At 34.6% G+C, this 17,438-nt stretch overlaps 1 protein-coding gene across 1 annotated transcript in view; it reads right to left on the bottom strand.

The window, feature by feature from the left end:
• Positions 1 to 444: 444 nt before the first annotated feature.
• LOC127835782 (uncharacterized) overlaps positions 445 to 17,438 on the bottom strand; it is a 32,545-nt gene continuing 15,551 nt past the window's right edge. Inside the window, exons 8-18 of the mRNA XM_052362218.1 lie at positions 17,254 to 17,373; positions 16,750 to 16,917; positions 12,005 to 12,097; positions 10,057 to 10,151; positions 9,576 to 9,683; positions 9,274 to 9,334; positions 7,493 to 7,597; positions 6,990 to 7,054; positions 6,516 to 6,587; positions 1,137 to 1,306; positions 445 to 681 (exon numbers count right to left, since the gene is read on the bottom strand). Of these exons, the coding sequence (XP_052218178.1) occupies positions 482 to 681; positions 1,137 to 1,306; positions 6,516 to 6,587; positions 6,990 to 7,054; positions 7,493 to 7,597; positions 9,274 to 9,334; positions 9,576 to 9,683; positions 10,057 to 10,151; positions 12,005 to 12,097; positions 16,750 to 16,917; positions 17,254 to 17,373 (1,257 nt within the window). The 3' untranslated portion in view covers positions 445 to 481. The remainder of the gene's footprint in view (positions 682 to 1,136; positions 1,307 to 6,515; positions 6,588 to 6,989; positions 7,055 to 7,492; positions 7,598 to 9,273; positions 9,335 to 9,575; positions 9,684 to 10,056; positions 10,152 to 12,004; positions 12,098 to 16,749; positions 16,918 to 17,253; positions 17,374 to 17,438) is intronic.

Genomic DNA, 17,438 nt, shown 5'->3' with positions numbered 1-17,438 from the left:
GAAGAGATGAAGAGTTAAGCATTAAGAGTTTGCTCCATGTGGAGAGTGGTGTCAAGCAAAATCGACAATAGAAATGTTGAGAAGGAAACGTACAGGTGTTATATGAAACACAGGATTAAATGATGCACATTCTTCCCGAGCTGCTATTAATAATAATCACGTTACACTCGTCTGATGTAAATGATGTAACATTTTGTCTTTTCCTGAAAGATACTGCCAACCTCTCCATTCATACTCGGAATGCAAGGCAATTTCGCGTTTCAAATTTACGAAGTGTTAGAATATCAGCGGGAAGTTTGCGGACTTTACAGGCTAACACTGTACGCAAATGTAAAAAGCTCCATTTTCCAAGAACACGACCCATATGCGTAAATATTCGTCCAGTTGTTGACAATCAATTTCATTGGACAAAAACCCCCACAGCATGACCCTCAATGGAGTGCAACTTATATATATATATATATATATATATTGTTCTGTGTTAAATAAGTGCATATACAGTGACCAATATAAGGCTGAAGGCGTTAAACGCCAACACTGGCGCACCGCCCGTCGGTACGCCTGGGACACCGGCTCTTTGGTCGGCAATCCATTGATCTACCACGTATTCCAGCAACGACATAGGCAACGTACCGTAGCGCAGGACTGCGTAGTGGAAATCAGCTAGATTGAACTTGCTGCCTGAAATGGACAATATATTGTACATACATCTGTAGCTGTAAGTCTACATGGGAGAGAAACACAGAGAGTGTGACGACAGCCGATGTTTCATTTTACTGCTTTCGTACAATACTCTCTTAACAACAAATAATTGTTTATCAAAACCACTGAAACATCAAATCATTCACTGACTGGAATTTTATATTCTGCAGTAGTTGGTCTCAAACAACAATTAATGTGCCCAATTACATGTGAGGTAGCTTATTTAATTCAATCAAGAGCTAATTGTGAAAATACTGAGCATGGCAAATCGAATGTAATTTTGACATTGACTGTCAGAAGATATGTATCTGGTTTGTTAACCAGCACAGTCTAAATTACTCAACAAGGTTGGTTGTCTTATTCTGGCCGAAGCGTTTGACATGAAAACCTCGTGAATCTCTGAATGTCCGATGCCCTTTGATTGGCTGATTTACCTAAAGCGTCGGAAGCCTTCTTCCTGACCTCCTTGAACTTGATTTCTCCGATCTTGTAGCCGGTGGCCTGACCGGGCCAGGTGGCGTACCGGTCAACCTCGTTTGCAGCTCCATCCCGGGACATATACGTATAATTCAGCATGTACTCGATAGCACGTTCCCTCGTCCAGCTGAGGAAAAGTAATGTACCAATAAGATTAACACTATATATTATACCTCACATAAATTGTACACAGGTCCGTTATTTTTAATAGTGACCGGTAAAGATGCGCGCGCATCTAGTCAGCGGGCGCTATTCCCGCCGACTAGATGCGCGCGCATCTAATAGTGCCCGCTAAAATGGTAATTTGTAGCATTGTGCAAGTTTTACAACGCAGAGATTTTTGCTTTATGTACGTAGGGTAAACGCACGATTCGTTTGGCAGGTCACAAGTGTGTGTTTTTTTATTAATCACATCTTAAAGTATACACAAATTTAATGCTATATTTGGGATTAATGTTTTGCAACATGTTGTCTGTAATATAAACATATATTTTTTTATATAAAATGTATCTCAATATGTAAAATTAGTTACAATAAAAACGAATTTTGTATAAAGAAGCGAATTTTCCGTGTCCAATTTTCGCAGGGAGACAACTGACGCACAACAATAATACCGTACATATTATTTATAGTAACTATTCGTTTGGCAGGTCACAAGTGTGTGTTTTTTAAATTATTAATCACATCTTAAAAATACAAAAATTAAATGCTATATTTGAGATAAATGTTTTGCAACATGTTGTATCTGATATAAGCAGTTATCTCTATATAAAATGTATCTCAATATGTGAAATGCTTTACACTAAAAAGGAATGTTGTATAAAGAAGCGAATTTTCCGTGTCCAACTTTCGCAGGGAAACAACTCGCACACAACAATACTACCGTACATATTATTAATATGATTATAGGTGCTACCTAATTTACGGGCAAAAGCTTTTTAAGTTTTTTTGATAACTATGTATTTTTAATAAATATATTGACATGATTGTGTTCGAAATATTATAATTGTTGCAATAATTAAGTAATGCATCCAAAAAAAAATCAATCTTAAAACAAGTTACATGTTCCAAGCTTAAAGATCTAGCATCTTATATTTTTTTGTTTTCTAGCCACATAATTTTATAGCTGGTTCGGTGTCTGTGGTATAGTGGATGGGGTGTCTGCCAACTGGCTTAGTCACTGGGAGGTCTCTGTATTGATCTCTTAAGTGAGAGCATTCTTTAGATAACCCTAAAGACATACTATGGCGTACCATTTGGGTTGAAAGTCAATAAGACCTACAAGTTAACAAGAGAAATGTACGTCAAAGTACAATAATTGTACGTCGACATAAATATAAAATACACTTTGAAGTATATATTTGTACGTCAAAGTACAATTTGTACTTCGACATACATGTTTGTACTTCGACGTACACATTTTTTGAACAGCCAATCAAAACACTAGTCTCTTGAGCCGCTTTTCCTTCAGATTTATTCATAATAAATGTTTAAAATCTCTTTTAATTGAGGACAAAATCAATAAAAATATCAGAATGGCAAAAAAACAACACATAGAAGTTTCAAGTATTTAATGCATTGAAATAGATTACATACAAATTTGAAGAAGATTCAATTATTTCCTTTTTAAAATTAAAATTATTCAGCATATTGTGAGTATTTATTGATCATGCGGGGCGGAGTATCACGACCGTCCAGTGCATTACTGTGTAGGAAATTCCCAACGGTAACCAAACAGTTTCCAAGCATTAACGGGATAAATAATGTATTATAACCTCTCCGTTGGTCGTATTTTGTGATAACCATAACTTGCATAAGTCAGAGGTTCATTCCGCCACGCCAGGTCAATAAATACGCACAATATTTATGAGTTAGCGGTCGATAGTCGCATAATTTGGTATAAATTATAATAATAATAATGTTTAATAAATACGCACAATATCTATGAGTAAGCGGTCGATAGTCGCATAATTTGGTATAAATAATAATACTTATGTTCAATGTCAAATATCTCTAAAAGCAACAGATGTAAGGTGTCTTCTGATTGGCTAACATTCAAGGGTCGGTGAAAACTGTACGTCGAAGTATATTTCTCGTTCTACCTAGTAGGTCTTGTAGACTTTCGACGTCATGGTACGTCATATAGACACTAAGTACTGGTCCTACCCAGGAACCAGTTTGTTTCATCAAATGTCTCAGTTCAACTTGACAGCTTGCTAAAGCAGTTGCATTTAGCATACAGTACATGTGATGTGTCAAATCAATTTTGATTGACAAATTTGACAGGATTTTTTTTAATCCAATAAGTTTTAGACTGCCAAATAACACACACTACGTATTGAAAGCCATACCTGGAGCTTTCGTCTGTATACCACTGACTTCATCAGAAGAATGATTTCTACTGTTGGGAAACGTTAACACCACTAATTGTCTTCTTATTTATTATCAATGTATAATTATGTGTAACAGCATAACAACATACTTGTTTCGCAATTAAAATATTTAATAAATACAGGTATCTTGCAGGTTTCTAATTTTCTTTCGCAAACTATTGTTGAATAGTTTAAATTGTGTCGCCACTAAAAAACTAGCCATTTTGTAGCAATTCTAAAATCACAGTCTAAACTGCATACACTTAGCTCTACAGTTACAATTTGAATGCAAATATTAGAATGCATCATGTTATATCATCCATATTTTTTTATTTAAACATTCAAATAACACATAATACAGTACATATATAAAAAGATATGTGGTATTGTGTGGATATACAAAACACTTCACATCATTTATTTGCACATAAAATAATAGTTACAAAATAAGTAAAACTCATCAACCTACATTTCAAGAATATTTACGTATATGAAATTACTAAGTGGTGTTATTGTATTACCTTTTACAAAATTAACATTGCTGGTTTTGCACTAGCCATAAAACATTTATCATGGATTAGCAAGTAACAACCAAGTTATTAATTACACAATAGAACAGAAATCATATTAATTGCATTATGCATTTACTAAACAAGCTATTTGCTACTGTTTAGAATTACACTATCTTACTAAAAATGATCACTGGTACTTAGTGCTTTTACATACTTGTGGTAAGTTTTGTATTACTAGTTTGACAATAATCGGCAGAAACTTTTCATATTTTTTCAGCATAATTGCCTTCAAATTGTTAATTTAACAACCCTTTGACATTGTTTGCACATCTGATCTTATTATACCATTGCTGATTTTTGTTTATAGATAGACATATATAGACTTTTCAAAGTTCTATAAAAGTTCACACATGTTCCATCCAAGTAAACAAACAGAACCAATAAAGATCACCACAGATAATAACTGTGTGTATAGCTTGGAAATTTTGATAGTTCGGGAATCCCTCCTTTGTTGATTTCTGTAAACCAAAACTGTCAGACTCAGTTTTGCTGGATATAATGGCTTGTATAATGCCCAGCTCTTGCCTTGGCAGAACAGCTTCTAAAAACGGAAAACCAACAAATATCTTAAAATTTGATCAATAATGCAGACAATTTATAAATGTCCTGTTTTTTGTTGATTTCGAATCTGGAAGATTTTTTACGTAAGATTGTGGTACGAAAATTCCAACGGTATCGGATTTTGTGGTTTTAGGCCTAAACTATTTATAGTGATATGTAACCTTTTGGGATATCGGTAAAGTGCGAGCAGACGAGGTGAAAATACTTTAAAAAATTAAAGCTAAAAGACTAAAAAGTTAGATCTGAATATCTTAAAAATTTGTGAATAAATGTGTTTCTGGTGGGTAACAACGACAACTTACCAGAATATTGCTCATGATCTAACGTAAAACTTCTTTCTGAGAGCGAATGGAAAATGCGTCACAAATTCTGATACATAAACAGTAGGGTGTCGTTATTGAAATACCGCGAGAATACTTGAAGAATAGAGATGCCAACTATAGTGTTTAAAACAAATAATTTTTTAACAAGCGTTTGTGATTTGTCAGGATGATAATAACAATAAGATATCGAAAAGATCAAAGCAAATAAATTCGACAGAAATCGGAGATTCGGCAATATATTAAAGACGGGTTATGTTCCCCTAAATTGTGTTCGGTGAAGACTGTTACTATATGTAGTGAACCAGTCTTCGGCTTATACCCACTGAAGAAGAGCATTCAGGGGAGATAATTGAGTAATGACCTAATTCTGGAACGGTTGCGAAGAAAACAAATAATGCGAGAATATTTAGTGCGATTCGCTACACAATTATGATGTCATTGATATAACTTTTTATGAGGTATGTATTTACATGTGATTTAGCATATGTCAAAGTGTTTTTGATTTGTTCAAGTTCAAAAATAGCATCGCGAAAATATATGTCGCGTGGCAAATTTTTTTGAGACGTATCCATATGTGGTATTCTTATGTAATTTTATGTCTAAATTCCCATATGTATGAACGGTCAACGCCCGCTTCGCGGGCATTTGCCCGTAATAGTAACTGATAAATATTAAAGGCAATTATATAGTGTTATTATTTTTTTTTATATTGACATTTATCTGCACAAAAATGTTCGGTATAATATAAGAAATAGAAAACCCCACTTCAGGCCCAATGGCAGAATAGTGACCAGCCAGGCAGCCCCAAATAGTATATGGACCTCAGCATTCGGCTTCGGTCCATATACTATTTGGGTCTTCCTGGCTGGTCACTATTCTGCCGTAGGGCCCTATGTGAGGTTTTCTATTTCTTAAATGGTCACGTAGATCCGTATGTACGCGGTTTAGCGGAGAATCGTATTAATCTGATGGTCAATCCTCTTACAATAAGTTACACTGCATACTTTGCAAATAAATTGTGTCGTGTTCTGGGAAAACTGGGCATAATGCATGTGCGTAAAGTGTCATCCCAGATTAGCCTGTGCAGTCCGCACAGGCTAATCAGGGACGACACATTCCTCCTACACTACTGATTTTCGGTAAGGGGGGACTTCCTTTTAACGAAAAATACTATAAAAGCGGAAAGTGTCGTCCCTGATTAACCTGTGCGGATTGCACAGGCTAATCTGGGACGACACTTTACGCACATGCATTTTGTCCAATTTTCACAGAACAATACACAAGTAAATCCAGGAACGGCATGTAATCTTCTTACTTATAAAGATATCATCCTTCGTTTAAACGAATTGTCCATGAATAGAAGTTCATTCTGATGATCAATTAGCAATCCAATACAGATCAATCATACACGGAGCAAAAACACATCATTTTTTAAATATTACATGATAAAAAAGCAACCGCCAAACTGCAGTGCTCATCAATAAATGCTCATAAAGAGAGTCACTCACTTGTATTCGTGGATGCCTGTATCTACTACTAATCTTACGGCTCGGAACATCTCGTCGCTATAACGGCCAAGCCTGAAAGCATTCGTGCATGTTCATCTTAGAACAATTTGCAAACGAAAGTAAACATTCTCGTTTAAATGATTTTAGTGGATATAAAGTATGCACATAAGGGAATACATCTGCACAATAAACCTGTATGCCTTATATGCGTAACTAACTTGTGAGTTTCTTTGTTCTAGTTTCCTATGGGATATTCTCATGTCATAATGTGGGAACGATCCTATGAAATGTTTCTCTATACCGCTAGGTTTAAGAACAATTTAGAAGATTATACCATGCTATTGTTTTCATTTTCTTTATGGAATAATCGGATGAATTTATGTGAAAATTACCCTATTAGATTTAACCGTGTACCTTAATGATTTAAAAATAGCTATAATCATCATATGGTAAGTTACTTAGTTTGTTACTGACATTTCGTAATCGTTTTGATAGATGCCCATTTCTTCTCCAAGAAACTCCGAATATAGACCCCAACCCTGCAAAAACAACATTATGACAAAAATCAAATAAGATGATTATCATAAAAACATTCATATGCTGTTCTGCAATTCACGAAAATCATTCTTTTATACTGTTTAGAAGAAATCAATTCGTGTACTGTTGGAGGAACTTATCCTGTTCTGATTTTCAGAACCATGCTACAATTTTGATATGTAATGAAAACAACAAAATAGCTGCATATACTTATCATACATTATTCATGAATATCTTGGATTGGCAATCACACAATTGGTGTTTTTTTTGCAATGTGTATTTGGTACTTTTTACATCATAATTATGAACATCTATAAAATGTAGATTTTTGCAAACACCTAATTTTTACTGAACGTTACGTTAACATACTGTCATAGTTTTACGGAAGATAATCAATCTGTACAAGAATACTGAATCTTTAAGCACACAGATTTACTGACCTCAATATACGCGTTGAAGAACGGGAAGAAGTATGGGGCATTGAAGGAGAGCCACTCGTAGCTTCTCATGTATGGCGGTATGTCGGCCAAAAGACCATAACTTTCCTGAACAATAAAAACAGGAATGAGGCTGTCAGTCCGTATCGTATGATAATGTAGAGCGTATACGGGACTTATACACGCACACATAGAGAAGCATCAAACTCATAATATACAATTCACTTTAGATCCCGAGAGCCTATATCTAAATGACGGTCAATTGAACGAGAAAACGGTATAACCTACAACAAAAACATATCGGCTATTATTATGTCTATGCGCCTTTTTATTAATGAATATCAGATCATGTTCGATGTTCCTCTTGTTTGCAAAAATGGTGCTTATATATTTAATTAAATAGTGTAAAAACTTTTGAATGAACTCAATGTTTATTTATACCTTGAGATATGTTTCTTATATCGCTTCGTAAAAGCATAAATGCACCTTGTTTGGGAAAAAGCGATCTTAAACGTGAATATTTATTTACCCGTGAACTAAGTTTGACTGTGGGTACATAGGAGTCATTCTGTCTGTAGGTCGGTTTGTTGGTTGGTTTCGTTGGTCTGTCTGTCCGTACGCAAACAATGTTAAACGTGTATGAAGCGGGCTTCATCCACATTTATTAAGCGATTGAATTAAAATGTGATACATTGAATTTATTATTTAACAACTTAAATATTTGTGTAGTTTTTTTTTACATTTACTTTCTGAAAGTACACACATAATCAATTACACAACAGCAGTAACGAGTATAATCAATAAGAGCACCTTATAAGCATCATATTTGATAAGAGTAGTTTATAACCATGCACAATCAAGATTCAAGCCGTGACTGTCACACATCTCATTAATAAGGTGCCACAACAACTGGATAATGCTAGCATAAAACAGTATTGAATTTGCAGCATAATAATATATTGTTACCTTCTGATTTACAACTGGTAAACCCACTACATCATATCACTCCTGAATGCTTACTTACAGATAAACATTGACTAGCACATGTATCAAGTATAATTACCTAATGATTCACATTTCAGCAGCGCATCTGTATAGAACGTGTATTGACAAACAAATTCCAATCTCACATTGGTAACAAACTTATGTTTGTAAAATCCACAATAACAACTAAATAACTGCCACGTGTGATGTTTTATTTATTGAGAAATTGTATTGGTCACTTTCTATGTGTTTACTAATGTCGGTATTCAGTTCTTAAGTTCGAATTTAGTTTTCATAAGGAAGCAGATCAGAGAGAAATGAACGTATCCGCCAATGAATCATTACACAACTTTAAATTATTATCATGACACACTTTAATGAGTTTATTTCTTCCTGGTTTCGAACAGAACACATTATTTACATTCAGAACTTTGGTATAGGTAGAAAAAGTAACATGTATCTTTGCGTTAAATTAAAAAGTCAGCAAGCTATTTATGCTTCCGTTTTGTTTTTAAGTTTGTGATGCAAGGTTCTTCTACATTTATCAAGATTGTGTCCTTAATCTAGAAATATGTCACTTCAAAGTGTATATGTGCAAGACACATGTTTAACGCACAGAGATCGATATATTCCCTAGTTCCTGAGCTTTGTGCCCTTGAACTTAGGCATGGGCATGGCCGCTGTTTCTTTGACAAAGTGGTGAAGGGGGATTTTTGGTCACTTTTGTTACTAAGCCCTTGGTGCTATTGCCAAGTGCGGGAATGAATATATTGATCGCAGCCGCATGCGTAAAAACTTACCTGATTGTGATGGCCAGGCAGGGCTTCGTGAAGTGAAAACGAAACCGCCGCATATGAGGGGCTGTGAAAGAAACGAACCGATGTTTAATACAAGTCAATGTTTTACAATATTGCAATGTTCACAATTTAATATTTATAAGATATTTGTTGCATATGTTATCTTTCCTGAGTAATATTGTAAACTTGCTTTAAAATGTTCAATTTCACTGTAATATAACTTGAAATCACCCACATTACGCTTGTGTTGAGTATATTGTCGTCTAGAATTATTTCGTTAAAGTGAATATATGAAAGTAACTAACTTGTCCTCGGGTCTGAAGAGGTTAACATAGAAAATGCCCGGTTTTGACCCGTCTGCAGATCCTGCCTTGTATTCTCCGCCTGCTCCGTCAGTTGGATAGCCTCGAACCCTGCACAATATGGATATGTGTAATGTCGTTTAATATAGAAAAAACCCTTATAAGCAAACTAGACATATTGCCGAGCAAAACATTTATTTCAAATTAATGTTTGTTCAGTATAACACTTTGTGTCATGATATTGCGTTGTTTTATTAATATGCCGACAAATTATAACATGATATATATCAATTCAACATGTGAGGTCTTTCATGAAATAATATTTTAAATAAGGAATACTTTGTGCATTTTGAATACACGTAGTAACTTGTTATTGTATATTAATATGAAATGGACATAATATGAACTAGTTACTTATTCTCGTGTTATTATTACGATATTGATAAAATAGCATGAATAATAAAAAATGATAAAAGATTCTTACTCTAGCGGTAAGTCTGGAAGATGACGGAAGTATTTCGGCATCAAAGGCTTAATTCGTTCGAAGATAATTTTGTTGAAATTCGCTAAGACATCTGCCTACAAATGCAAGTATACGTATTTCAAACACGATTAAATTTGATCGGTTAGCCGTGTGCATGGTCGTATGAATGAAGTAGAGTCGTGATGGATAGATACGTTTATTCAGCTTAACAATCTAAACAACGAGCCTGTGTGAGTGGTTACGGTTATCGTACCAAACAAAGAAACGAATCAGTGGTCGACGCTAACTTGGGATTCATAATGTCCGCATTTTTTAAATGTTGTCCTCATTACGAAAGTAAACAGCTGAAAACAGTACTATATCATCGAAAGAAATTGGGGAAAAAACAAAGAAAATTTCTATACTTAGCATGTTTACATTATTCAACAACACACACAAGTTAAAACAAGAGCACCGCCTTGCGGGTGCAGACCGCTTATCTATTTTTCTTTTTAAAGGTGAAGGGACCTATCTCAATTTCAATCACAATGGAGGGAGGGGTGGAGTTGAGGAGGGTGTATAGTGTGGGGGTGTGGTCATTTATTACATTATCTTCCAAAAATGCAAAAAAATGGGGGATTCTTGGGTGGGATGGTTGGACGGTATTTCCAAAATAAAATAACACAAAAAAATATTTGTGCTTTTTAACCATGTATAACAAAAATAAAAAAAAGTTTGTTTTTTTTGGGGGGGTGGTGGGGGGGGGGGGGGGTTGGGGGGGGGTATAGTGTTAGGGTGTGGTGGTCATTTATTAGATGATCTTTAAGAAAAGAAAACAAAATTTTTTTAGGGGGGGGGGGGGATTCGGTGGGGGGGGGGGGGGGCGTCGGGGATGGTTTGGATGGAGTCTATTGTGGTATGTTAGGTAAGAGTTGTTTTGTCAAAGAATCAATCAAATCTAATCATAAATAAAGAAGTTATGGCAATTTTAGCAAAATTTAATAATTTGAGCTTGAGAGTCAAGGTCATTCAAAGGTCAAGGTAAAATTCAACTTGCCAGGTACAGTACCCTCATGATAGCATGAAAGTATTTGAAGTTTGAAAGCAAGAAATTTGATACTTTAGAAGTAAAGTGGATCTTAACACAAAATTTGACCATATATTCAAAGTTACTTAGTCAAAAGAGGGCCATAATTCCGTAAAAATGACAACCAGAATTTTCTAAGTATTTAGGGCCCATAATTCCGTCCAAATGTCAGTCAGAGTTACATAACTTTGCCTGCACAGTTCCCTTATGATAGTAAGTAAGTGTTGCAAGTATGAAAGCAATAGCTTTGATACTTTAGGAATAAAGTGGACCTGAACACAAAACTGAACCAAATTTTCAAATTTCTAAGTATAAAAAGGGCACATAATTCTGTCAAAATGCCAATCAGAGTTACATAACTTTGTCTGTACAGTCCCCTTATGATAGTTAGTAAGTGTTGCAAGTATGAAAGCAATAGCTTTGATACTTAAGGAATAAAATGGACCTAAACACAAAACTTAGCCTAAATTTTCAATTTTCTAAGCATAAAAAGGGCACATAATTCTGTCAAAATGCACGCCAGAGTTATCTAACTTTGCCTGTCCAGCCCCCTCATGATAGTAAGTACGTGTACCAAGTTTCAATGCAATAGCATTAATACTTTATGAGAAAGTGGACCTAAACGCAAAACTTAACCGGACGCCGACGCCAACGCCGACGCCACGGTGATGACAATAGCTCATTTTGTTTAAAAAAATAGATGAGCTAAAAATGGTATTTCGTTAACACGGAGGCATGATGCGATAATATTTTAAATCAAAACATTTACATAGTTTAGTGTAATATGTTCCATATATTATTTTAAAATAATAACATAATAACTTAATAGGAATAATTTGTATACGAATTATTTTTAGACAGAGGTCAATATATTTAACTCACTGAATTATTGAAGACAAATTTCGGGTCACTAGACAAGTTAGCATACATCTCTGATAACTTTGTTGTGCTGGGAAACCCTATGTTGCTCATTTTCTGGAAAAAACAACAAAACAAAGACAGTTAATCTAGTACTTTACGCGTCAAATAAATTGTATACAGTATGAAATATAATGTGTTTTTAAGTTTATTTTATGCATAATGATATCAAGAGAAATTCAACGAGTGCAACGCCAGCATATTCGGATAAGAAAATTTAGAATACTAGCTTAGCGTTGAATACAGAGAAGTTTATGTTGCGAAGCTTAGAACGCCGGGAGCGCGAGCCTTGGCGAGCGCTTTCGGTGTTCGAGCCGAGCAACATAAACTTCCCTGTATTCAAGCCAATCCTAGTATTCTATTTATCCCATTTGATTTTTTTCAACGTGACATTTAACATAAATAGATCTAATAACCTTAACAATAATTTTAATTCAGTCTTAAAAGCGCTTAAAATCTAACGAATGTTACCATGCGTAGTGATATAAATGTATTTGTTCTGGTACACAAAATAGTCTTACAAAATTCACACACAAACTGTAAAACAAGTAAAAATATCACCATATGCCTCGATTCAATTTAAGGCAGTATCCGAATTGTAACACATTACGACCGCGAAAAGAAGATTTTACATTACTATAATTCATTTTATTTTCGAAAGAAAATGATCAAAATCCAATATGGCGGCGATTGCCTCCTGACAAAATGATGTCGATGTCAACATACATGTACACCATCGACGACCTTGACAATTTCTACGAGTAAACACTAAAACAGACAATTGCAGCGACTGACACTTTATTTGACCTAATATACAGGGCAATACGTTTTCCGACTTCGGACGACGAATATATAGAGAATACTAGGTTAGCGTTGAATACAGAGAAGTTTATGTTGCGAGGCTTAGAACGCCGGAAGCGCGAGCCTTGGCGAGCGCTTTCGGTGTTCGAGCCGAGCAACATAAACTTCTCTGTATTCAACGCTAATCCTAGTATTCTATTTATCCCGTTTGATTTTTTCAACGTGACATTTAACATAAATAGATCTAATAACCTTAACAATAATTTTAATTCAGTCATAAAAGCGCTTAAAATCTAACAAATGTAACCATGCGTAGTGATATACATGTATTTGTTCTGGTACGCAAAATAGTCTTTAAAAAATTCACACACAAACTGTCAAACAAGTAAAAAATATCACCATATGCCTACATTTTATTTTACGCAGTATGCGAATTTTAACACATTGCGACCGCGAAAAGAAGATTTTACTTTACTATAATTCATTTTATTTTCGAAAGAAAATGATCAAATCCAATATGGCGGCGATTGCTCCTGACAAAATGCTGTCGATGTCAACATACATGTACACCATCTACGACCTAGTTCTGGCTACCATAACTTTAAATGTCGCTTTTTTTATGATTTTTGACTGGCGCGACTTTGTACAGGTCTTTCAATACTAAATAAACTGTACGCTGAAGTTTCTTTAGCTATCGAAGACCTTGACAATTTTGACGAGTAAACAGACAATTGCAGCGACTGACACTTTATTTGACAAAATATACAGGGCAATACGTTTTCCGACTTCGGACGACGAATTTAAGGACGCGCAGAACGTGTTTTTTATATAATGTTATGGGTATGCCGTGTGTGATCCGATGCATCAATGGCGCCCATGTTAAAATCATTTCCCCGAGAACAGGGAACGACAAAAGTACAATTTCAAAAATCAAAACACGTAAGAACTAGTATCTTACCTTTAATAATCCTTTAAAATCCATCTAATAATCCATTTAACTCAATAATTGACGATTTTGCATCTAGGGTCTTTAATAATTATTTTAGCATAGTTAAATAAAGACCCTTATGCCATTCTAACACTTTGTTCAAATGGGTTTATGAACGCGATTAACTTTCTTCTTCGTCACACGCTACGTCATGTACTCTACATTACTGTTATGCAAATGAACCGGAGCAGTTTATCTAATAATAGCCGTTGGTAAACTCGGTTGCATTTGCAGATTTCTGCATACAAACATAATTATGTTTAAACTTGCACAATGTTTTATTTATCTATGGTAAATGCTCTTATTGTACGAGAAAATAATTTAATATATAAATACACAAAGAATGGAAAACATTCCAGTACACAACAGATAAATAAGTAGAAAATACCCGTGTACAAAATGGGACGTTCCCAATTCCAGTGTGGTGCTATTTTTACCATCTTATACTTTACACAGCTCTATGCCTAACGTGAATTAAATAGGAAAGCAAACATAGCAGATTATTCATGAACTGTGCGATATGTGTATGGCTTGTTGTACATTCTTAATATTTAAGGTAAATGTCAAAAGTATATGCTTTGGTTATAAACAATGCACATTACACGAAATAAGGAAAATGTGATCAATTGACAATTCAGATATGTCGACATACAGTACATGTAGAAAAAATGTGAAATAAGTCGCGTTTATAATAAATCGTCAAAAAAATGGGGAAAATGACGCAATAAGTATGTCATTTTATGACGCCATCAATCAGCTGATTCATTATACGGATGGCGAAAAATTATGTCATATGACTAGTTTTAAAGGTTGAAGGTCGTATAATTTTGAAGCTTAAGTTTTGTCGACTTTGTTATAAAAAAAAAAAAATAACAAAACAAAAATCGTGTAATTTCATATTTTATTTCAACATTTCTTTTGGTGAATATGTCAGATATATGTTTTTCTGCAAAATATGCACATTTTCTTCTAATGGGTGACCTTAAAATTCGATCAATGAACCAAACAATATCGACCTAATTTTAGCGCATATCGCATGACGTCATTTAAAAAGTAGTCCGTGCACGCGACAGGTATATTCCACAGTGTTGAATACAAGCAAGTATATCCCACAACGTGTTATACCGTCAATGTCGCGGTGAAAATGGGATAAAAGTACATACAGAACGTGTTTTTATATAATGTTATGGGTATGCCGTGTTTGATCCGATGCATCAATGGCGTCCATGTTAAAATCATTTCCCCGAGAACAGGGAACGACAGAAGTACAAAAAAGCAAAACACGTTCGAACTTAGTTCTGGGTTCCATAACTTTGAATGTCGCTTTTTATGATTTTTGACTGGCGCGACTTTATACAGGGTATGTCAATACTATATAAACTGTATGTGAAGTTTCGTTAGCTAGTTCGAACTAGTATCTTACCTTTATTTATCCTTTGAAATCCATCTAATAATCCATGTAAGTCAATAATTGACGATTTTGCATCTAGGATCTTTATTAATAGTTTAAGCATAGTTAAATAAAGACCCTTATGCCATCCTATCACTATATTTAAATGAGTTAACGAACTCAATAAACTTTCTTCTTCGTCACACGCTACGTCATGTTCTCTACATTACTGCTGTTAAAATGAACCGGAGCAGTTTATCAATAATAGCCGTTGGTAAACTCGGTTGCATTTGCAAAATTTCTGCATCCAAACAAAATTATGTTTAAACTTGCACACTTATTTATTTGTCTATGGTAAATGCGCTTACCAGAAAATAATTTAATATATAAATACACAAAGAATGAAAACATTCCATTACACAACAAATAAATGAGTAGATAATACCGTGTACAAAATGGGACGTTCCGAATTCCAGTGTGGTGCTATTTTTACCATCTTATACTTTACCCAGCTCTATGCCTAACGTGAATTAAATCGGAAAGCAAATATTGCAGATTATTTATGAATTGTGCGATATTTGTATGGCTTGTTGTACATTCTTAAATGTCAAAATTAATTGCATGGGTTATAAACAATGCAAATTACACAAAATAAGGAAAATGTGAAAAATTGACAATTCAAATATGTCGATATACAGTACGTGTTCATGTGAAATAAGTCGCGGAATCAGCTGATTTATTATACGGATGGCGAAATATTTTGTCATATGACTAGATTTAAAGGTTGAAGGTCGTATAATTTTGAAGCTAAAGTTTTCTTGACTTTATTTCTTATGAAAAATCATTCAGTGGTAAAGTAAAAAATAGTCCGTGCACGCGACAGACTTGTCACAAGGTTGGATACAGGCTAGTATATTCCATAAGGCGTTATACCGTCAATGTCGCGTTGAAAATGGGATAACAAAATATATCCCTACACCTGTTTTGGTTTTATAGTGCTTGTTGATTTGAAAATTACAAAATACACAACATCTACAAATAAAACAATAACCATACTTTAATCTTTGATAAACAAACCATACGATACGGACCGACCTTATTGTTTAATGAGTAGTTCCATGAATTTTCTACTGAGGGCATTCTCATGTACATAATAATTGTATAGCGATTGTAACTTCAAATGCGTTTCAAGTTTCTGACGGCTAAGTACTTGGTTTATATTTAACATGTTAGTTGGCACCATCTCAACCATGTTGATTTGAATTGACCAAATCTGGGGTTATATTTCAAGAACTTCAATCGCAAACGGCGGTGTAGAATCATATCTATGCACTTCATATCATGGGGCACACAATCTGGTCCAAACATAAATGAGAGGATTTGTCTACTTAGAATATGGGTCTGCTGCGCGCATGCGATTAATAATTGAATCCGATTGTTATATTGTTTTACGCATGACTAAATGCATACGCATTGATTTAAAAAAAAGACGGTATTATATCGTCATCCGTTTTGCCATAAACCATGTACCTGTCTTATAAGCTTCTCGATTCGGTTCACCTCCTCTAAGCCTTTGTCATGGATCTCCTGTGCTGTCATTTCTGTGGAAGTATGGATCTTTAGACAGGCTTGATAGTTTTCTCTTCCTCCGGGCAAGCTACTTAACCCGAGACCAGGGCGCGTTTTGGGCATATATTCCTTGAAGATTATACGAAAAAACATTAATTTAATATTCTTCGCACAAGATATACTATAGATTAACAAACAGATAGGTATTCTATCTACAGACGGGCGTCTTACAATTCAGAGAAAAAATAGCACTTATGAAAATATGGTTCAAAGATGACAACTCCGTTTTATATTATGATGCCGTAATCGACTTTGCAGAAATTGTTATGTTATATAATTAATAATGTTTGGATTCGCAAAAACATGACACATGACAATTTTATATGTTTCGTAGCCAAAAATAATGCAACGTAATGTACTTATTTATAAATTAACATTAAAATTACACATGACGCATACACCTACGTTGATTAAAAACTCCTTGGCCTTAAGGAGTTTAGCATTGAATGCAGTAATGGCATCTTGAAGCCGTTTTTTCCACCGCCGCACTAAATAAAGAACCGACCGATATGTTAAAAATAAGTTCTGTAAGCAAATTGAATAAACTAGCACTGTTTATCCCCATGTCCACATACAAACACTGTTATTAA

Source organism: Dreissena polymorpha, chromosome 6 (genome assembly GCF_020536995.1).
Source record: "Dreissena polymorpha isolate Duluth1 chromosome 6, UMN_Dpol_1.0, whole genome shotgun sequence".
NCBI classification, from domain to species: Eukaryota; Metazoa; Mollusca; class Bivalvia; order Myida; family Dreissenidae; genus Dreissena; species Dreissena polymorpha.
The sequence above is the reverse complement of the archived record's forward strand: the minus strand, read 5'-3'. Positions and strand labels throughout refer to the sequence as shown.